This window comes from Hyla sarda, chromosome 2, assembly GCF_029499605.1.
Source record: "Hyla sarda isolate aHylSar1 chromosome 2, aHylSar1.hap1, whole genome shotgun sequence".
Lineage (NCBI taxonomy): Eukaryota > Metazoa > Chordata > Amphibia > Anura > Hylidae > Hyla > Hyla sarda.
The window spans coordinates 442,762,333-442,785,142 of NC_079190.1; the positions used below are offsets into that span (position 1 = coordinate 442,762,333).

Here is a 22,810-nt window from a genome sequence, read left to right on the forward strand (position 1 = left end):
GATCATTATAAAAGGCAACATTTCCATTTTTCCTTGGTCAGCCGCATTACATTTCCAAAATGGGATTTTTAGACCTCAGCTATAGGGAACAGGGACAGAGGTTTTCCATTTTTTGGTCCAGCATGCATGCCAAATTTATCAATATGTTAAAGGGGCACTAAGCTGTAAACATCTTATCCCTTATCCATAGAATAGGGGATAAGATGTTAGATGGCGGGGGTCCCCAGCGGCAGGATCTCCGCTGCAGTACCCGTGTTATTTGGTGCATGGAGCGAACTCCGCTCCGTGCCTGATGACTGGCGATGCTGACCACCACGCCCCCTCCATTCACTTCTATGGGAAGAGGCGTGACGGCTAGTAACATAGACATGAATGGAGGGGGCATGGCATGACATCACGAACGTGGAAGCGGCAAGCATCCCTGTTTCGGCACCGCCGCTGCCGGCCCGGAGATTGAAGATATTGGATAAAATGTTTACCCTTTAAAGCCAGGAAAAAACTACGTGACATGAACTGTATAACATAGTTGTACTCCATTCTCTCCCTATAACACTATTTTTACTCAGGCCCTGGCCCAGATTTACCAAACTGTGTGAGGAAAAAAGTGGAGGGATTTTCCCACAGCAACCAATCACAGCTCAGCTAAGGAGCTGAGGTAAAGTGAAAGCTGAACTGTGATTGGTTGCTGTGGGAAAATCACTCCACTTTTACTCTCACACAGTTTGATAAATCTGGGCCTCTGGCCCAGATTTATCAAACTATGTGAGAGTAAAAGGGGAGTGATTTTCCCACATTAGCTAATGGTGTTTTGAGGTTTTATAAATAAGCATGTTTTACGAGCAAATTGAACCTAAAATTTTGTAAACATTTTTTTTATTCCTTATTTTATTTTTTATTTAAAATTTTTTTTTTTTTTACTTTTATGCTCATTTCTGTTTTACAGAGCATTTTTACGGTGGTTTTGTTGGTTCCATAAACAGGTTCCTTGCCATTTTGAAATGTTTTGAAGCATTTACCTACAAAATTTTTTTTTATAAAATCATGCCGCAAATGCATTAAAAATGCCTTAATATTTACTTCATAAAACCTATGAACATATCCCGGTCCTAATCAGAAGAGCTAGACAGTGGCGGAGACAAATAAAAAGGGTAAGCTTAGAACTAAGAACCATCTATTTTATAACGGTGGGGCATCTTTAGACTTTGTACCATCCAAGTTTAACACCAAAAATGGGCGACAAAATTTGGCACATTTCGGTGGATTAAAGCCATGCCTTCTTTCTGTCAGCAAAGCCACACCACATTCTGGTAAGTCATGTCCTTTTGTCAAGGGAGGCGCAAACGTATCTAAAACACATTTAAAAATGAATACAGGTCATGTAAGGCTGGGTTCACACTACGGTCTGTCATTACGGTTCCCGTATATGGCTGGGAGGAGGGGTGGGTGGAGCTTAATCGCGGTGGTCGACCACGTTTTTGCTTGCGGTCGGGAAACCGCATACGGCCGAAAAAGCAGCCGACCGGAGGCTGCGGTTCACTCCGGTCGGCTCATAGACAAACATTAACTACGGTTCCCTATACGGCTGAGTGCGGGTGCCGCGATTAAGCTCCGCCCACCCCTCCTCCCAGCCGTATACGGGAACCGTAATGACAAACCGTAGTGTGAACCCAGCCTAAGCCAGTTTTTTTTTTTCTTGTGCAAATTGCACCAGATTTTTGATGCAGGAAATTGTATTTATCTTCCCCAGTGTACCTGTTAGGCCCTTGTGCCCACTCGGAGAATGTCAGTCAGGCACTTTTTGACAGGGCACAACAGGAAACAACAGGGGCCCGACAGATCCAATTTACTATTATGGGGTCCGTCGGGCACCATAGTTTTTTTGATGGGAGTAGCGGTAGGAAAAATCGTTGCATGATGTATTTTACTTCCCGCTATTCTCCCCGACTTCCCCGACAGATGTCTAAAGAAGCCTAAAAGAAACGACTATTTGACAGGGCAGGAAGGTGCAACCAGGAGTTCCCCTCCCCTCTGCACCGGTCTATTAAAATATGCACTTACTACATTTATCTTTAATCTTGTGGGAAATGTTTTTCCCTCCATCATTGGTGATGACACCCTAGTATAACCACATAAAAATTATAAAAATAATGCAAAATTCTAAAAAGTATAAATGGGTCTGGGTTTGCACTTACTAATAAACACAACACCTCAATGAAATGGTTAATGCTTTCACACTCCACAGCACTAATTTGGGACTGGGCTGCCATCCAGCACCAGACCATTGTAACCCCAGGCCGTCCCATGTCATCTCTGTTTTGTTTGTCCATGACCTTGTAGAGCAGAAGCAGAATGTGTATGGTAATTATATTGATAATGATTTGTTTTCCTCTGAAGGATGAAGATGAGGACCCATGTGTCATCTGCCATGACGACCTTCACACTGACAGCATCTGGGAACTGCACTGCTCCCATAGATTCCATAAGGAGGTACTGAGATGGTCAACATATAGTTATCAGCTCCCTAACTGCTATATACAGGGACTTTTCTGTATAGATTTATGTGAAAGTATAAGATCAGCAAACACTACTGTAATACTAGCGATATTATTACTATATACATTAGTATCTATCTATTGCACCAATTCCACAAGGGCAATAGATTAGAAAACGGAAATAAAATTGTGATCTTCTATATCAGCATTTTTTTTTACGGAGCCTAATATAAGGTTCAAGCTTAGAGCGGGGGAGGCCTGTGTGAAGGATCAATAATGCCTATGTGCCTTCCTTTGCTGCCATCACTCGTCGTACCGCACATCCTCTATTAACCCCTTAAGGACGAAGCCCATTTTGTACCATTTTTGCTTTGATGTGACTTTTTGATCACTATGGATAATTTTTTTTCCTGATATATGATGTGATTAAAAATCTATATTTTTTGTGTTTGATATCTTTTTTTATGTTTACGCCGTTTACCATGTGGGATAGTAAACATTATATTTTAATAGATTGGACATTTGCACGCGCAGCGATACTAAATAACTTTTTTCTTTTTTTTTGTAAAATGGGAAAATAAGGGTAAAAACTACTTTTTATTAGGGGAGGGAGATTTTTTTTATTTATTTTTTTTTTACACTTTTTGTCTCCATAGGGGACTATGATATGCACTCATGAAAAATTTTAGGGCCCTATTGACGAAAGCGGCTGCCAAACAATGATTTTTTGTCAGGGAGCGCTTTCTTACACATAGTGATGTCTGCCTGTTTGGCCGGTAATCGTCAATAGGGCCCTAAGATTTTTTTTATTTTTAGCTTTTGTTGTTGTGACCAAATCCACTGCAGTATAACAAATACCTATTAATACATTATGTGGCCAAAAGTATGTGAGCCTTTATGAGCCTGTTGGACATCCCATTCCCAAAAAAATGGAGTTAAGGCGAATGTGCATAAATTATTTTAGTGATTAGCACCAGATGCTGAAACATTTTTGGACTTTATTAGAAGGGGCTGCCATATTGTCGGATCAGTTTTTAACAGCCTTTAGAGAGATGCTTTACAGCAGGACCTATGGACATTTTCAGAGGTCATTCCACAAGAGGGGGGGGGGGGGGTGATCTGTGACTAACAGCTAATCTGTACCTCTTTTATCTATTATCCTGTCTGTGAGAACAGGAAATTTCAGCTTAGTTTTAGGCCTAGTGGCCAAAATGTAAACTGCAGGGTTTCAGGAGTATTTTAAAACATAGATAGTAAAATGGAAAATTTGAAAAAAACATCTGACGACACATTCGCTTTAATATGGAGCTCCCCCTCCTTACACTTTCCTGTAGGAATTTGTGCCCATGTGCCCAGAACATTTGTGAATGCTGGCTCCCAAGTGACATTCCTAGTCATGCCAGAGGTGTTCAGTGGGGTTGTAGTCAGGATTTTTTACAAACAAATCCATTTTTTTTCACAATAAACTCATTAAAACATGTATTTATGGATCTTGCTTTGTGCTCTGGGGCACAGTGAAAGGGCTGAACCTAAACTGTTCCCATAAAGGTGGAAATATACAATTGTCCAAAATATCTGTCACGATGCCGGCTGGCAGGAGGTGGATCCTTTGTGCCAGAGAGGGATTGGCGTGGACCGTGCTAGTGGACCGGTTCTAAGTCACTACTGGTTTTCACCAGAGCCCGCCGCAAAGCGGGATGGTCTTGCTGCGGCGGTAGTGACCAGGTCGTATCCACTAGCAACGGCTCAACCTCTCTGACTGCTGAAGATAGGCGCGGTACAAGGGAGTAGACAGAAGCAAGGTCGGACGTAGCAGAAGGTCGGGGCAGGCAGCAAGAATCGTAGTCAGGGGCAACGGCAGGAGGTCTGGAACACAGGCTAGGAACAAACAAGGGAACGCTTTCACTGGCACAATGGCAACAAGATCCGGCGAGGGAGTGCAGGGGAAGTGAGGTATACATAGGGAGTGCACAGGTGAACACACTGATTAGAACCACTGCGCCAATCAGCGGCGCAGTGGCCCTTTAAATCGCAGAGACCCGGCGCGCGCGCGCCCTAGGGAGCGGGGCCGCGCGCGCCGGGACAGGACCGACGGAGAGCGAGTCAGGTACGGGAGCCAGGGTGCGCATCGCGAGCGGGCGCCACCCGCATCGCGAATCGCATCCCGGCTGGAGGCGGTATCGCAGCGCACCCGGTCAGTGGATCTGACCGGGGCGCTGCGGGAGCGAGAGTGTAGCGAGCGCTCCGGGGAGGAGCGGGAACCCGGAGCGCTCGGCGTAACAGTACCCCCCCCCTTGGGTCTCCCCCTCTTCTTGGAGCCTGAGAACCTGAGGACCAGATTTTTATCTAGGATATTGTCCTCAGGTTCCCAGCATCTCTCTTCAGGACCACAGCCCTCCCAGTCAACCAAAAAGAAGGTTTTTCCTCTGACCTTTTTGGAGGCCAGTATCTCCTTTACAGGAAAGATGTCTGAAGAACCAGAGACAGGAGTGGGAGAGATAAGTTTAGGAGAGAAACGGTTGATGATGAGTGGTTTAAGAAGAGAAACGTGAAAGGCATTAGGAATACGAAGAGAAGGAGGGAGAAGAAGTTTATAAGAGACAGGATTAATCTGGCACAAAATTTTGAAAGGACCAAGATAGCGTGGTCCCAATTTGTAGCTGGGAACACGGAAGCGGACATATTTAGCGGAGAGCCATACCTTGTCTCCGGGAGAAAAAATGGGGGGAGCTCTTCTTTTCTTATCAGCAAACTTCTTCATGCGTGATGAAGCCTGTAAGAGAGAATTTTGGGTCTCTTTCCATATGGTGGAAAGATCACGAGATATTTCATCCACAGCGGGTACACCAGAGGGCAAGGGAGTAGGGAGGGGGGGAAGAGGGTGACGGCCGTACACCACGAAAAATGGGGATTTGGAAGAAGATTCAGAAACTCTGAAGTTATACGAGAATTCGGCCCATGGTAGAAGATCTGCCCAGTCATCCTGGCGGGAGGAAACAAAATGCCGTAAATAATCACCCAGGACCTGGTTAATTCTTTCTACTTGCCCATTGGATTGAGGATGATAAGCAGAAGAAAAGTTTAATTTAATCTTGAGTTGTTTACAGAGAGCCCTCCAGAATTTAGACACGAATTGGACGCCTCTATCCGAGACGATCTGCGTGGGCAACCCGTGAAGACGAAAAATGTGTATAAAAAATTGTTTTGCCAACTGAGGCGCAGAAGGAAGACCAGGAAGAGGGATGAAATGTGCCATCTTGGAGAATCGATCAACGACCACCCAAACAACAGTGTTGCCACGGGATGAGGGTAAGTCTGTAATAAAGTCCATACCAATCAGAGACCAAGGCTGTTCGGGAACAGGCAGAGGATGAAGAAGACCAGCGGGCTTCTGGCGAGGAGTCTTATCCCGGGCACAGACAGTGCAGGCTCGCACAAAATCCACAACATCCGTCTCCAGAGTCGGCCACCAATAGAAATGAGAGATGAGTTTGCACGGATTTCTTGATGCCCGCATGACCTGCGAGATGGGAGGAGTGACCCCATTTGAGGATTCCGAGGCGTTGGCGTGGGGAGACGAAGGTCTTCCCTGGAGGAGTTTGCCTGATGGAGGCTGGAGAAGTGGAGATCAGGCAGTCAGGAGGAATGATGTGTTGCGGAGAGAGCTCTACTTCCGAGGCATCCGAGGAACGAGAGAGAGCATCGGCCCTAATGTTCTTATCGGCAGGCCGAAAGTGAATTTCAAAATTAAATCGGGCAAAGAACAGAGACCACCTGGCCTGGCGAGGATTCAGCCGTTGGGCAGACTGGAGATAGGAGAGGTTCTTGTGATCGGTGTAAATAATAACTGGAAATCTTGATCCCTCCAGCAGATGCCTCCATTCCTCAAGTGCTAATTTAATGGCTAGTAGCTCTCGATCCCCGATGGAGTAGTTCCTCTCCGCCGGAGAGAAGGTCTTAGAAAAAAAACCACAAGTAACAGCATGCCCGGAAGAATTTTTTTGTAGAAGGACCGCTCCAGCTCCTACTGAGGAGGCATCAACCTCCAATAGGAAGGGTTTAGATGGGTCAGGTCTGGAGAGCACAGGAGCTGAAGAAAAGGCAGACTTGAGCTGTTTAAAGGCGTCTTCCGCTTGAGGAGGCCATGACTTAGGATTGGCATTCTTTTTGGTTAAAGCCACGATAGGAGCCACAATGGTGGAAAAATGTGGAATAAATTGTCTGTAATAATTGGCGAACCCCAAAAAACGTTGGATAGCACGGAGTCCGGAGGGGCGTGGCCAATCTAAGACGGCAGAGAGTTTGTCTGGATCCATTTGTAGTCCCTGGCCAGAGACCAAGTATCCTAGGAAAGGAAGAGATTGACATTCAAACAGACATTTCTCCATTTTGGCATAAAGTTGATTGTCACGAAGTCTCTGAAGAACCATGCGGACATGCTGGCGGTGTTCTTCTAGGTTGGCAGAAAAAATCAGGATATCGTCCAGATACACAACAACACAGGAATATAAGAGATCACGAAAAATTTGATTAACAAAGTCTTGGAAGACGGCAGGGGCGTTGCACAGGCCAAAGGGCATGACCAGATACTCAAAGTGTCCATCTCTAGTGTTAAATGCCGTTTTCCATTCATCCCCCTCTCTGATGCGGATGAGATTATAAGCACCTCTTAAGTCCAGTTTGGTAAAGATGTGGGCACCTTGGAGGCGATCAAAGAGTTCAGAGATGAGAGGTAGAGGGTAGCGGTTCTTTACCGTGATTTTATTAAGACCGCGGTAGTCAATGCAAGGACGTAGGGAGCCATCTTTTTTGGACACAAAGAAAAATCCGGCTCCGGCAGGAGAGGAGGATTTGCGGATAAAGCCCTTTTTTAAATTTTCCTGGATGTACTCAGACATAGCAAGAGTCTCTGGGGCAGAGAGAGGATAAATTCTGCCCCGGGGTGGAGTAGTACCCGGGAGGAGGTCAATAGGACAGTCATAAGGCCTGTGAGGAGGTAGAGTCTCAGCTTGTTTTTTGCAAAAAACATCCGCAAAGTCCATATAGACCTTAGGGAGACCGGTTACAGGGGGAACCACAGGGTCACGGCAAGGAGTACTGGTAACCGGTTTAAGGCAGTCCTTGAAACAAGAGGGACCCCAACTCTTGATCTCCCCTGTGGACCAATCCAGGGTTGGGGAATGGTGTTGAAGCCAGGGTAGTCCAAGGAGAATTTCGGAAGTGCAATTGGAGAGGACCAAAAACTCAATTTTTTCGTGGTGAGGTCCGATGCACATTAGGAGGGGTTCCGTGCGGTAACGCACGGCACAGTCCAATCTTTCATTGTTAACGCAATTGATGTAGAGAGGTCTGGCGAGACTGGTCACTGGGATGTTGAACCTGTTGATGAGAGAGGCCAAAATAAAGTTTCCTGCAGATCCGGAGTCCAAGAAGGCCTTAGTGGAGAAGGAGAAGGTAGAGGCAGATATCCGCACAGGCACAGTAAGACGTGGAGAAGCAGAGTTGACATCAAGGACTGTTTCACCTTTGTGCGGAGTCAGCGTACGTCTTTCCAGGCGGGGAGGACGGATAGGACAATCCTTCAGGAAGTGTTCGGTACCAGCACAGTACAGGCAGAGATTCTCCATGCGGCGTCGTGTCCTCTCTTGAGGTGTCAGGCGAGACCGGTCAACTTGCATAGCCTCCACGGCGGAAGGCACAGGAACGGATTGCAGAGGACCAGAGGAGAGAGGAGCCGGGGAGAAAAAACGCCTCGTGCGAACAAAGTCCATATCCTGGCGGAGCTCCTGACGCCTTTCGGAAAAACGCATGTCAATGCGAGTGGCTAGATGAATGAGTTCATGTAGGTTAGCAGGAATTTCTCGTGCGGCCAGAACATCTTTAATGTTGCTGGATAGGCCTTTTTTAAAGGTCGCGCAGAGGGCCTCATTATTCCAGGAAAGTTCTGAAGCAAGAGTACGGAATTGCACGGCGTACTCGCCAACGGAAGAATTACCCTGGACCAGGTTCAGCAGGGCAGTCTCAGCAGAAGAGGCTCGGGCAGGTTCCTCAAAGACACTTCGAATTTCTGAGAAGAAGGAGTGTACAGAGGCAGTGACGGGGTCATTGCGGTCCCAGAGCGGTGTGGCCCATGAAAGAGCTTTTCCAGACAGAAGGCTGACTACGAAAGCCACCTTAGACCTTTCAGTAGGAAACTGGTCCGACATCATCTCCAAGTGCAGGGAACATTGAGAAAGAAAGCCACGGCAAAATTTAGAGTCCCCATCAAATTTATCCGGCAAGGATAGTCGTAGGCCTGAAGCGGCCACTCGCTGCGGAGGAGGTGCAGGAGCTGGCGGAGGAGATGATTGCTGAAGCTGTGGTAGTAGCTGCTGTAGCATCACGGTCAGTTGAGACAGCTGGTGGCCTTGTTGCGCTATCTGTTGTGACTGCTGGGCGACCACCGTGGTGAGGTCGGCGACAACTGGCAGAGGGACTTCAGCGGGATCCATGGCCGGATCTACTGTCACGATGCCGGCTGGCAGGAGGTGGATCCTCTGTGCCAGAGAGGGATTGGCGTGGACCGTGCTAGTGGACCGGTTCTAAGTCACTACTGGTTTTCACCAGAGCCCGCCGCAAAGCGGGATGGTCTTGCTGCGGCGGTAGTGACCAGGTCGTATCCACTAGCAACGGCTCAACCTCTCTGACTGCTGAAGATAGGCGCGGTACAAGGGAGTAGACAGAAGCAAGGTCAGACGTAGCAGAAGGTCGGGGCAGGCAGCAAGGATCGTAGTCAGGGGCAACGGCAGGAGGTCTGGAACACAGGCTAGGAACAAACAAGGGAACGCTTTCACTGGCACAATGGCAACAAGATCCGGCGAGGGAGTGCAGGGGAAGTGAGGTATACATAGGGAGTGCACAGGTGAACACACTGATTAGAACCACTGCGCCAATCAGCGGCGCAGTGGCCCTTTAAATCGCAGAGACCCGGCGCGCGCGCGCCCTAGGGAGCGGGGCCGCGCATGCCGGGACAGGACCGACGGAGAGCGAGTCAGGTACGGGAGCCGGGGTGCGCATCGCGAGCGGGCGCCACCCGCATCGCGAATCGCATCCCGGCTGGAGGCGGTATCGCAGCGCACCCGGTCAGTGGATCTGACCGGGGAGCTGCGGGAGCGAGAGTGTAGCGAGCGCTCCGGGGAGGAGCGGGAACCCGGAGCGCTCGGCGTAACAATATCTTTGCATACATTAACATTACCCTTCACTGAAAATGAGAGGCCAACTCCTGAAAAACAGCCTCATACCATTATCGACCCACCAGGGCAGGGTGAGAATCCCCCAGGATTTGGTACAAACCTGCTGGACAATACACAGTCATTAGATTATTACCATACCATACATATTAACATGCTATTCCCAGAGCCTGAGATAACCCAGATACTGTAGCGGGTGTGGGAGGTAGGAATCCCGGCAAGAGTCTCCAAAACCTTCCCATGGGTCACAAATTTGGCGCTGCAGCGCTACACCGGCAGGGTTAAATTAGCAATCGTAGATTGTATAATCATAAAAAGAATCAGTGGCAGATGGACAACGCGTTTCGGAGGGGCTCCCTCCTTCGTCAGGTCCGCATGCGTTGTCAAAAAAGAATCAGTGGCAGATGGACAACGCGTTTCGGAGGGGCTCCCTCCTTCGTCAGGTCCGCATGCGTTGTCAAATAAGAATCAGTGGCAGATGGACAACGCGTTTCGGAGGGGCTCCCTCCTTCGTCAGGTCCGCATGCGGACCTGACGAAGGAGGGAGCCCCTCCGAAACGCGTTGTCCATCTGCCACTGATTCTTTTTATGATTATACAATAAAAAGTTATCACTATCCTCTGCACTATCTACGATTGCTAATTTAACCCTGCCGGTGTATCGCTGCAGCGCCGAAGTTGTGACCCACGGGAAGGTTTAGGAGACCCTTGCCGGGATTTCTACCTCCCACACCCGCTACAGTATCGTACCCACCGTCTCTTAGGGGACCGACGGCCAGCTGCTCCCAGCGCACCCACGGAAAAGATACCTGCTTAAGGCTTACAATCAGCGTTGCCCCTGACATTGGCGCAACATTAAAAGGTGAGCAGGCTCTTTACTTATCTACCTACCATCCGTTATCCAAGGATAACCGGCACTATTAGCGCCGCATCTGTCTGTCTTCTTTCTCCCCTACATATTTGAGATAACCCAGAGGCCTTTCTCAAAATATTAGGATTCTAAACGGCATATGGTAGGTGTCTCTGCTACAGATTTTACATTGAGGTTAACATCATTCTGTTTCCCTCTACAGTGTATAGAAAAATGGCTGTGCAAGAAGCAGACGTGCCCCACGTGTCGGGTGCAGGTCATCACATCCAAGTCTTTTTTCTTATCTTCTGCTCGGATGAAAGTTCCATGAAGAGCAAAGTTGTAAATCTCCTTTTTCCTACAGGTGCAAAGAACCTGAAATGGCTGAAAACCTGACAGATGTACAGCACGTTGATCTTTTTTTATGATAGAATCTTATTTTTGCTTTAGTTTTTATTGTACAGCTGCATTGTAAATAAAGTTAGGTATTTGGTAAATACTGTATAGACTGGGGTGTTTATTTGTAATATAAAGTCAAATATAAACTGTTCAGTGAATAGAAACAAATACCATCAAGTGAGATCTAAGGCTGCTTTCACACTGTAGAAATTCATCCGTAATGAACGTCCGTCATAAAAATCTTGAAAATCGGCCGTTAGAAGATCCCATTATAGTCTATGGGATTTTTCTGATAGCCGTTTTAACCCGTTATCGCCTGTTATTAATAACAACTTTTATTTTGTGACAGGCGAATGAACGGAAGAAATAGCGCATGCACTATTTCACCCGTTACTATTGCCAGTCACAAAATAACGGCCGTTATTAATAATGGGCGATAACGGGTTAAAACGGCTATCAGAAAAATCCCATAGACTATAATGGGATCTTCTAACGGCCAATTTTCAAGATTTTTATGACGGACGTTCATTACGGATGAATTTTTATAGTGTGAAAGCAGCCTTAGAGGGAAGGTCCACCATGGCAATTATTCCCCAATGTATCTACATTTAAGCACAAATTTTCAAATAGTCCTGGTTAAAAATATTGGGGGAGATTTATCAAAACCTGTGCAGAGGAAAAGTTACCCAGTTGCCCATGGCAACCAATCAGATTTCTTCTTTCATTTTTAACAAGGCCTCTACAAAATGAAAGCAGCGAGTTGATTGGTTGCTATGGGCAACTGGGCAACTTTTCCTCTGCACAGGTTTTGATAAATCTCCCCCATTGTTTCTTATAATGTTTAACTTCTACCTGCCGTTCTAACTCTGACTCTTCCTGTTCCTTTGTGCAACGTGGCTTCTCTAGTGTGTAGCCCACCCTGATGACTACAAACCTGTGCTGGCTATCCCAACCTGTCTGCCTGCACCTTATTACACCAGTCCACTGCCTGCCTTAGACCTCTGCCTGTACAAGGACTTGTCTCTGCCCGACCTCTGTGCTTCACACTGGTGTCTCTTGGCCTGCCGTCTCAGGAGCCACCCACACCATGATCAATCCAAGATGACCTGGTAGCTCCTGCAGCTAGCCCTCACTTATAGGAGAAAGTTAAAGGATATCAACCAAAGGCCACTTAGTAAATGCTGTCTGGAGTGGCCCAGACCCAAACCGGTTGGATGGTATAGTGTGGCCATTACCATTTCCCATTACATATACATCTTTATAGTGCAATAAAGAACTTAGAGACCTAGAATAGGCCTGGTGCTATTATGTGAGTTAAGGTTTAGGTTACTATGGAGTGTACATTATTTTATGCAGATACTTCATACTTATACCATATTATACCATATTATATTATGAGAAATATATGGGGTCCAAGAGGTTGGATAGATGCCCTTCTGCATAGCCGCCACAAGATTATAAAAAAGGGAGAAAAGGGGCGGACTGTTCATACAGTCATTCTCTCATCTAATGTATGCTGCACGTGTGTGGGGGCATCAGCACCAAATGGGTTTGCAGTTTGATTTTCTTCTTCTTTGAACTATGCAAATATACATGAACAATAAAAGATGATGTTCCACGTAGACAGCCCATTGTCCTGGGCCCAATTGGTAAAACCCTTGTCATCACCTTAGATGGAAGGATACCAGTTGGAAGACACAGAAAAACAATTCCAGTGGTAAGTGTATAATAAATAATGTATTTCTATCATATATATATATATATATATATATATATATATATATTTATTTTTCAGCCTTTGAGCCTGTGATACCAAGTTTTAATACTGTATAATACATTTCTATTCTATTACCATTGTCCCATTTTCATGCACAGGACTCACACCTAGAAGTGCTGTAGGGCAAGTCTTTTTATTTTACAGCTGTCTTTGACCATGGGACCCAAATTAAAATTACAGAAAAACAAGGGCAGGTATAAAACCTATTCCCACCATGATGTAGATCAGCCATAATGCTATATAGGGGAGGTTGCACAAGTATAAAATGCTGAACAGCTACTAACAACACCTGCTATTCACGATAGGGTAGCAGCTTAGTATTGTACTTACACACAGATAAGGTATACAGAGGGTGCCAGTCATATAATAGCATATATAGTGCACCATGCTGGCTTAAAGCCTATAAGTGACGCCCATACAATGACCAGCAGGCTGTCCAGTATCGTATATGTGAACCACACAGAGCGCTTGTGCCCAGGGCTCCCCCAGCATCACAAGCCCAGACCACATTATTAAAAAGAAAAAAACATAGAAAACATGATAAACATAAGGTATTAGTTATATATATATATAGATATTTTAGCCAAAATACACAAGCTGGCCTTGTGGCGCTGTGGGAGCCAAGGATGCCGCTCTGTGTGGTGCACATACAGTATAAGATGCCTGGAAGGGTATTCTGGCCTCCCAACATCTGACAGAAAACTGGAGTGAATTATAGTTGAATTGCACATGTAAATGCCAGTCTGTAATACATTCCATATATAGTCTTATAGTTTATTAAAGCAAGTAGCAAGAAACAACCTGGGGGTAGTGTTGCTCACGAATATTCGCAATTCGAATATTATTCGCGAATATCGCATATTCGCGAATTCGCGAATTTCGCGAATATAGCGCTATATATTCGTAATTACGAATATTCGCTTTTTTTTTATTTTTTTTTCACAGTTCACATCACAATGATCCCCCCTCTCTGCTTCCAGCCTGTGTGGTGTAAAGAAGGCTCTAATACTACTGTGTGAGACTGGCGTGCGAAAATTCGCATATGCGAAAATTAGCATATGCATATTTTCACATATACGAATTTTCGCGTATACTAATTTTGTATATGCTAATATTCACATATGTTAATTTTCGCATACGCGAATGTTTGCATATGCGAAAATAAAACGAGAATATAACGAATATGCGAATATTCGCGAATATATGACGAATATTCGTCCATATATTCGCGAATATTCGCGAATTCGAATATGGCCTATGCCGCTCAACACTACCTGGGGGTATATAGCCCTGCAAATAGTCTTGATTTACATATCTATTTAATCTATATCTATCCATTTAGCTATCTTTCTAATTAATCTAATCTATCTAATCTATTGTCTAATCATCTATATCTCATATCTATCTCATACTGTTGTGGAAATATTAAGTTGTCACATTGCCTTCATATTGTGCGATATGGTGTAGATTCATGTGTTGTCGACTTGTCACCATAGGTGGAGATGTGGTGGTTATTGATGGCCCGTGGAGGGGTCATATCTTCTGTAGGCTGAATCATTACCTTGTAACCTAATGCTGACTGTATGTATGGGCGTGGCTATGTACTGTATGTATGGGCGTGGCTATGTACTGTATGTGGGAGTGGCTATGTACTGTATGTGGGAGTGGCTTTGTAAACCCTCCCCTTTGTTAGGTATAAATAAACATAACCTTCACTAGCAAGGGGGATTCTTCCTGAAGCTAATGGGAGAAACTGTGTTGTTGGATCACAATATGTTGTTTGTGCTTCTTCAACTATGGCGAATTCGCTATCCTGGCAGACCGCACTGAGCCTGTATTATTACAAGTCTGGATTCCTACAACAATATGTATCTATCTGTCTATCTGTCTGTCTATCTATCTATCTATATATCTATCTATCTAGATACAGGAAAAGCAGTTCCGCAGCACTCCAAATTTGTTCAAAACGGTGGTTTATTATCCCATAGCAGCAAGTGATGCAACGTTTCACCAATCTCACACCGGCTTTTGTGAGACCGGTGAAATGTTGTATCCCTTGCTGCTATGGGATAATAAACCACCATTTGGAACAAATTTGGAGTGCTGCGGAACTGCTTTTCCTGTATCTAACAAGACAGACCATGACCGGGACTGTACTGACGGCACCCACCGTACTTCTATACCTTTGGGTTATGCTGCTTATCACTGTCTTGGAGTATCTATCTATCTCATATCTATCTCATATCTGATCTATATATATATTTATCTAGTTTTTCATGAATCTAATCTATTCATCTATTTATGTCATATCCATCTTTCATATCTATCTATCTCATATCTATCTAATATCTATCAATCAATATGTCTCATCTTATCTGATCTATATCTATTTATCTATTTTTTTCATGAATCTTATCTATCTATCTTCCTATCTAGCAAGTAGAGATAAATCCGCAGCACCCAAATATCTGTGAAGACGTGAAAATGTATTCCATCAAAACGTGAATGTCATACAGCAATGTTTCAACCAGCTCTTCTGGTTTTTCTCAAGCCTTGATCTTCAGAAAGGCCAGGAGAGCTGGTTGAAACGTTGCTGTATGACATTCATGTTTTGATGGAATACATTTCCACGTCTTCATGGATACTTGTGTGCTGCGGATTTATCTCTACTTGCTGCTTATACATGGACCCCTTACCCAGGTCTGGTTCTGCATGCAACTTATATTGGACTGAATTATCTTGAAGGGAGTGGTTTTCCTTTTGTTTCTATCTAATACATATAGATTCCCCGAAAATACACCCTAACCTAAAAATAAGCCCTAGCTGTATTATCGGGGTGGGCTGCAATATAAGCCCTACCCTGAAAATAAGACCTAGGGCAGTGGTATTCAACCTGCGGACCTCCAGATGTTGCAAAACTGCAACTCCCAGCATGCCCGGACAGCCAACGGCTGTCCGGGCATGCTGGGAGTTGTAGTTTTGCAACATCTGGAGGTCCGCAGGTTGAAGACCACTGACCTAGGCAATGCCCGGGCTGCAGATATTAAAAAACAAACTTTAGCTTACCTTCGTCCTCCGTTACCGCGTTGCTAAGGATCCGGCCTCATGGTCCCGCCGCTGTTCTTGCTGCGGTCCTAGGGATGGGAACGTCACAGAGCCTTCAGCCTATCACAGGCCGCAGCGATGTCCCGCCTCTGTCGATGATAGTGCATTGTCATGTAAGGAGTCGGCTCAGCCTATCATCGGCCAAGGTGGGACATCGCTGCGGCCGGTGATAGGCTGAAGGCTCTGTGACGTTCCCATCCCTAGGACCGCAGCAAGAACAGCGGAGGGACCATGAGGCCGGATCCTTAGCAACGCGGTAACTGAGGACGAAGGTAAGTTAAAGTTTATTTTTTTAATATTTGCAGCCCAGGCACAGGAATACAAAGTACAGCGCAGCGGCTGATAATTATTTGGCAGGGGGGGAGAGAGAAGCAACGCTCCCGGGTGGCATATGATTAGTCCCCCGATGTGGGGAGCAGCGCTTGGCTGATAAACCGGCGCGGGGGGGGGGGATGTTGGGGGGGCAGAGCTGCGCCCATAACATGTAAATAAATAAGCCCTACCCTGAAAATAAGCCCTAGTGTGTTTTTGGTGACTAAAATTAATATAAGACCCGGTCTTATTTTCGGAGAAACATGGTATATATATATATATATATATATATATATATATATATATATACTGTATATATATTCATATATTAATCTACATCTATTTATCTCATATCCATCCCTCCAATCTATCTATATCTATCTATATCCATCCATCCTTCCTACCTATGTAATGTGAATCAGCTGGACTCCTTCCGATACACACATCACTTTTTCCAGTGTAGCCTCTCAGCTTTAGTCATACTTTAAGACTGCGGTACCTAATACCTGCCACTAGGGGGAGCACACCGTACACGTGGAATATGCAGCCAATATGAAGGACATCTGGGACAACCTATCAGAGGGTCCAGCTGTGTCCCCGCCCCATCAGCTCCCCACCAATCACAATTGGCAATCATGTTGATTTACTGTACTGTACAGTTAGAGGCAATGAACTCCTCTGTATAACGCGCTGTGCCATAGGAATCAGCATTGTAGGAGTGGAGGGCGCTGACACTGCTCCAGAAGTTGGTGAGTTAAGTTTACCAGCACACTAAGGGTGTAGCTAACAGTGTATCTAAGCTCCTATACTATGTACACTCTTGTGCATTAACCTCCTGTTGCCTTACATGAGTGATATTGATCCATAGTTTTACTATAAAGTAGTAAAAGTAAAGTTCTTATATAATTAAGTATAGAGGTATAGTTGTGTATGGTGTAGTCCCTGTATACAGATTTATGGGTATATACTGTGTAGTCAGTGCTGGCTGTGAGCTCAGTCACGTACATCATGCCGGTAGCCACCTCTCTGTGATGTGTACACTGCTGACTATGCAAACTTTCTACAACTACTGTAACCAAAGTAACAATGTATCTACTTTGTATCCAAGTATCTGCTATTTATTCAAGTATCTGTCTACTATGTATCTACTACAGTGTTTCCCAACCAGGGTGTCTCCAGCTGTTGCAAAACTACAACCCCCAGCATGGCCAGACAGCCGAAGGCTGTCTGGAGATGCTGGGAGTTGTAGTTTTGCAACAGCTGGAGGCACCCTGGTTGGGAAACACTGATCTACTATGTATCCATGTATCTGCTATGTATCCAAGTATCTATTATGTATCCATGTATCTGTCTACTATGTATCTACAACAGTGCTCCATAATCTCTGACTCTCTAGTTTGTTCCAAAACTAGCCTGGCATGATGGGAGTAGTAGTTTTTAACCACTACAGAGCCACATTTTGGGGAACTCTAGTCTACAGGAAGCATCCACGTACAGAAACAACACTGTTTCTTCTGTTTATCAGAGAAAGGAATGTTTAGAAAACAAACATTTATATTACAACTAGCTGAGTACCCGGCATTGCCCGTTTTTTCCTTCCTTATCCTTGGAAAATCAACAAAGGAGGAAGCTTTTGACTTCATATCCCGTCCTCATATATTGTTCTCATATCATGACCTCCTATCCCGACCTCCTATCCCGTCCTCCTATCCCGACCTCCTATCCCGTCCTCCTATCCTGTCCTCGTATGCCGTCCTCGTATCCCGTCCTCGTATCCCGACCTCGTATCCTGTGTTCATAGCCCAACCCCATATCTCGTTGCCATATCCCGTCCCTATATCCTGTCCTCATATCCCGTCCTCCTATCCTGACCTCCTATCCCGACCTCTATCTTGTCCTCTTATCTCAACCTCATATCCCGTCCTCATATCCCGTCCTCATATCCCGACCTCATATCCTGTCCTCATATCCTGACCTCATATCTCGTCGCCATATCCCGTCGCCATATCCCGTCCCTATATCCTGTCCTCATATCCCGTCCTCATATCCCGTCCTCCTATCCCGTCCTCCTATCCCGTCCTCCTATCCCGTCTCCATATCCCGTCTCCATATCCTGACCTCATATCCCGTCCTCCTATCTCGTCCTCCTATCTCGTCCTCCTATCCCGTCCTCCTATCCCGTCCTCATATCCCATCCTCATATGCTGTCCTCATATTGCGTCCTTATGTCCCATCCTCATATCCTGTCCACAGGTGGGACTGATTTGTAATGAAGATATTGTAAGTTGAAAATAGAAGGGGGTGTGGCTTTGTGGGACTGGGCGGGATTTGCAAGCCAGACCAATTCACAAAAAGGGTAGATAATAAAAGGGGTGGGGCTTAAACAGTGGGCATGTCTTTGTGAGATGGGGGTGTGGCTTGCAAGCTGGACTGACACATTCACCAGGAGATGCAGAGAGGAGCTTGTGAAGTAAGGTACAGGAAGTCCCATATAACTGCATGGAACTTGAAACAAAAACCCATCTTTTATATAAGGGTGTAGGTTAGGGGTTAATTTAACTATGATATATTTTTATTTGACTTATAAGTAATATGTGTACCAGGTATTATTGAAATATCTCCAGCCGTACGGAAGTTATGTGGGAACATACATTTCCCATAGATTTGCTTGGGACTTTAAACAAAAACCCCGACCTTCACAAATGGGGGTAGTTAAGGGTTAAATTAACTATCCTATATTTTAAGTGGACATATAAGTACCATGCGACCAAGTATTATCGAAATATCTCCAGCCGTTTGGAAGTTATGCAGTAACATATATTTCCCATAGACTTGTATGGGACTATAAACAAAAACCGTCCGCCCGTGACAAATGGGGGTGGGTAAGGGTTAAATTACCTATCCTATGTTTGTTGCTGACATATAAGTAACATGTGTGCCAAGTTTCATGTTAATATCTTCAGCCGTTTAAACGTAATGCTGGAACATACACACACATTTTTATATTATATATATATATATATATATATATATATATATATATATATATATATATATATACATACACACACACACACTAGCTGAGTACCCGGTGTTGCCCGTTTTTTCCTTCCTAATCCTTGTTGTGGAGAAAAATCAACAGAGGAAGCTTTTGACTTCATATCCCAACCCCATATCCCGACCTCCCATCCCGACCTCCTATCCCGACCTCCCATCCCGACCTCCCATCCCGTCCTCCCATCCCGCCCTCATATTCCAACCCGTAATATGTGACCAGGTATTAAAATATCTCCAGCCGTATGGAAGTTATGTGGGAACATACATTTCCCATTGATTTGCATGTGACTTTAAACAAAAAAAAACACCCTTACAAATGGGGGTAGTTAAGGGTTAAATTAACTATCCTATATTTTAAGTGGACATGTAAGTAACATGTGACCAAGTATTATCGAAATATCTCAAGCCGTTTGGAAGTTATGCAGTAACATATATTTCCCATAGACTTGTATGGGACTTTAAACACAAACCCCGCCCCTGGCAAATGGGGGTGAGTAAGGGTTAAATCACCTATCCTATGTTTGTTGTTGACATATAAGTAACATGAGTGCCAAGTTTCTTGTTAATATCTTTAGCTGTTTGGACGTGATGCTGGAACATACACATATATATACATAAACACCCACATACACACACACATACACACATACACACACACATATACATACACACATACACACACACATACACACATACACATACACACACACACATACATTGGGGGACATGTATCATTAGGTGTCTATTGTAGACACAGATCTACCCCTTTACACTGCTTGTCTGATTTACACTCTTGCTCAAGATTTACTAAAGTTGTGCATGTCCTTTGATAAATTTTGTGCAAATATAGAAACGCCCCCCTCGCTCTACCGTACACTCCTTCTCTACCGCACACTTCACAGAGCTGTGGCATTTTCCCGCTGTACACTGCTCACATAGGTAGAAGTGCCGGAGCAGCAGTGTGCGCCGAACAAAACTCTGCACAATAGTAAAATCATAAATCTTTATAAAGTACACAGAGGGGAAGATTCTCAAAGAATTTTGCGCCAAAAAAAAAAAACTATTTTGTTGCAAAAAGTATCGACCACATTTTCAAAGAGCTTTGTGCCGCGGGTTACACTGTTCACGTCAGTTTTGTAAAAATATTGTCTGCTTTACATGATATTTTCAAAGGGGTGAGAGTCCAGTTTACATCAAAAATGGTTGTAGTTTTATTGTTTTGGATTTTTTTATTCTTTTTGGGGGGAAAAGGTGTTATGCAAGTAATTATTTAAAAAATAAATAATTATTATTGAAAAATGTTATTAAAAAAATATATTAAAAAAAAAAAAATTCTTTGTCACTGCACCTGCACTCACATTTAAGCTCAGAAGTGTTTTATTTGTACAGTTATCGCTTGTCTGGGCACTAGTAACCATGGAATATTTCGGGAGATGTTTCCACCAGAATTTTCTTGGATGTAAAACTTGGCGCAAAAATCGACAATTTTGGCACAAAAATTGCCAATTTTGACACCAAACTCGGTAATTTTGGCAAAAAATAAATAAAATAAACATTATGGCTGCAACAAAAAAAAAAATATTTTAAGTGAGAAGAGAAACACTTTCCTCAAATCTGGTCTTTTGTATGCTCTGAAAAAATGGTGAGAGAGCGTATATAAAGAATTGTGTGTATACACACTTGGTACTGAAGTAGAAACAATATGTATTATATTAAAACATACATATATTTATTGACGTAATTGTCTATGGCAACTGCCTGCAGGGCCCTTGCAGCAGTGTCAATAGATACAAACAAATGTAAAATTAATAAAATAATATATAAAAATTATTGTAAAAATAATTATGCAGATAAGTTAAAGGGGTATTCCAGGCAAAAACTTTTTTTTTTAATATATCAACTGGCTCCGGAAAGTTAAACAGATTTGTAAATTACTTCTATTAAAAAAATCTTAATCCTTCCAATAGTTATTAGCTTCTGAAGTTTTCTGTCTAACTGCTCAATGATGATGTCACGTTCCGGGAGCTGTGCATGATGGGAGAATATCCCCATAGGAACTGCACAGCTCCCGGGACGTGAGTCATCAGAAAGCAGTTAGACAGAAAACAGCAACTCAACTTCAGAAGCTAATAACTATTGGAAGGATTAAGATTTTTTAATAGAAGAAATTTACAAATCTGTTTAACTTTCCGGAGCCAGTTGATATATAAAAAAAGTTTTGGCCTGGAATACCCCTTTAAGAAAGTCCATATTATGCAATCCAAAGGATAGGCAGCGATTTCGAATGCAATATTGCACAATTTGTAATCCAGTGGGTAAAGTTCCGTATAGCTTAGATAGATTCAAAAAGTCTTATGTAATGAACAAAGTTTGGAATTCCAGGACAGTATTGGCTTACCTGTCCTGGCGGGATCCCACAGTGCTCTCACTACTTACCCACAGCGGCTTTCGAACCAGACGCCTAGTCGTTCCTTGGGATGGCGAGTCGTCAGCGCCGGTGAGCCAGGGGAGGGAGAGGTCTGCTTGTCGGTGTGGTGATGCGAAGTTCTATGCGCTGTGCGCATCAGGATGTCTACTTGTCGGTGTGGTGTTCATTATCTTCATGTGCTATGCGCACCAGGAGATCTGCTTGCCGGTGTAGGGATCTGAAGTTTTGTGCGCTGTGCGCACCAGGAAGATCGGCTTGTGTCTATAGTATGGTTTGTGCGCCGTGCGCATCAGGGGGGTTATAGAATGCTGCAAATACCTATAGATTGCTATGGGTATAAAGGCTAGATGCGTTTCGAGACCAGCTGGGTCTCTTTTTCGATAGCAGTGTGAAAAAAAATATTTTGTTGCAAAAAAAAAAAAAAAGTGGCGCAAAAATGATTTTTCACATATTTTCAGAGCAGCAAAAGAGACCTTTGAAAATGTGAAAAAATGGTGTGAATAATATCGCTGGAACAGAAATTACAGCAGTTTTTCAGAATCTCCCCCAGAATGTCTGGGTTTAATAAATATGTAATTTTGCTGAACAATCTGTCCCCTTACCTCTATATCAGTGTTCACCAACCAGAATGCCTCCAAGTGTTGCAAAACTTGGCATGCTGGGAGTTGCAGTTTAGCAAAAGCTGGAGGCACCCTGGTAGCAGAAATTAGTGTGCAACATGGGTATGCAGCAGAGCTGAATGTGTGATTATGTGTAAGCATGACCACGCACACACTACAACTCACACTACACTTGATCACACACTCAGCTCTGCTACATACATACATACACACACTCACACACTCTACTCTGCTACATACACACATTCACACACTCAGCTCTGCTACATACACTTACACACTCAGCTCTGCTACATGCACACTCACACACTCAGCTCTGCTACATACACACATTTACGTTACACTCAGCTCTGCTATATACACACTCACACACTCAACCTGCTACATACACACACTCAACTCTGCTACATACACACATAACACACTCTACTCTGCTGCATACACACACATGGCTCTTCTACATACACACACTCAACTCTGCTGCATACACACAATCACACATATACATATACCTAACAGCTGTACCTCCTTTCCCCTCCCTG

General features: G+C 44.3%; 2 protein-coding genes across 6 annotated transcripts in view; both read left to right on the top strand.

Annotated features, from left to right (window-relative positions):
* Nucleotides 1-11,056, top strand: part of LNP1 (leukemia NUP98 fusion partner 1) — a 77,870-nt gene extending 66,814 nt beyond the window's left edge. For 2 of the 4 annotated variants that reach the window (XR_008889066.1, XM_056559298.1), the window contains 2 exons: nt 2,395-2,487; nt 10,794-11,056. Coding sequence is in view for 1 of the 4 variants with exons in the window: in XM_056559298.1 (XP_056415273.1) it covers nt 2,395-2,487; nt 10,794-10,901 (201 nt within the window). In the remaining 3 variants the exon portion in view is untranslated. The other 2 variants (XR_008889064.1, XR_008889065.1) reach the window with 2 other exon arrangements.
* Nucleotides 11,057-12,517: 1,461 nt separating this feature from the next.
* The window catches only part of TMEM45A (transmembrane protein 45A), a 51,532-nt gene continuing 41,239 nt past the window's right edge, over nt 12,518-22,810 (top strand). Inside the window, exon 1 of one of the 2 annotated variants that reach the window (XM_056559296.1) lies at nt 12,518-12,686. In XM_056559296.1, the coding sequence (XP_056415271.1) occupies nt 12,643-12,686 (44 nt within the window). In that variant the 5' untranslated portion in view covers nt 12,518-12,642. Of the gene's footprint in view, nt 12,687-16,793; nt 16,913-22,810 lie in introns of those variants that run through there. The other variant, XM_056559297.1, reaches the window with a different exon arrangement.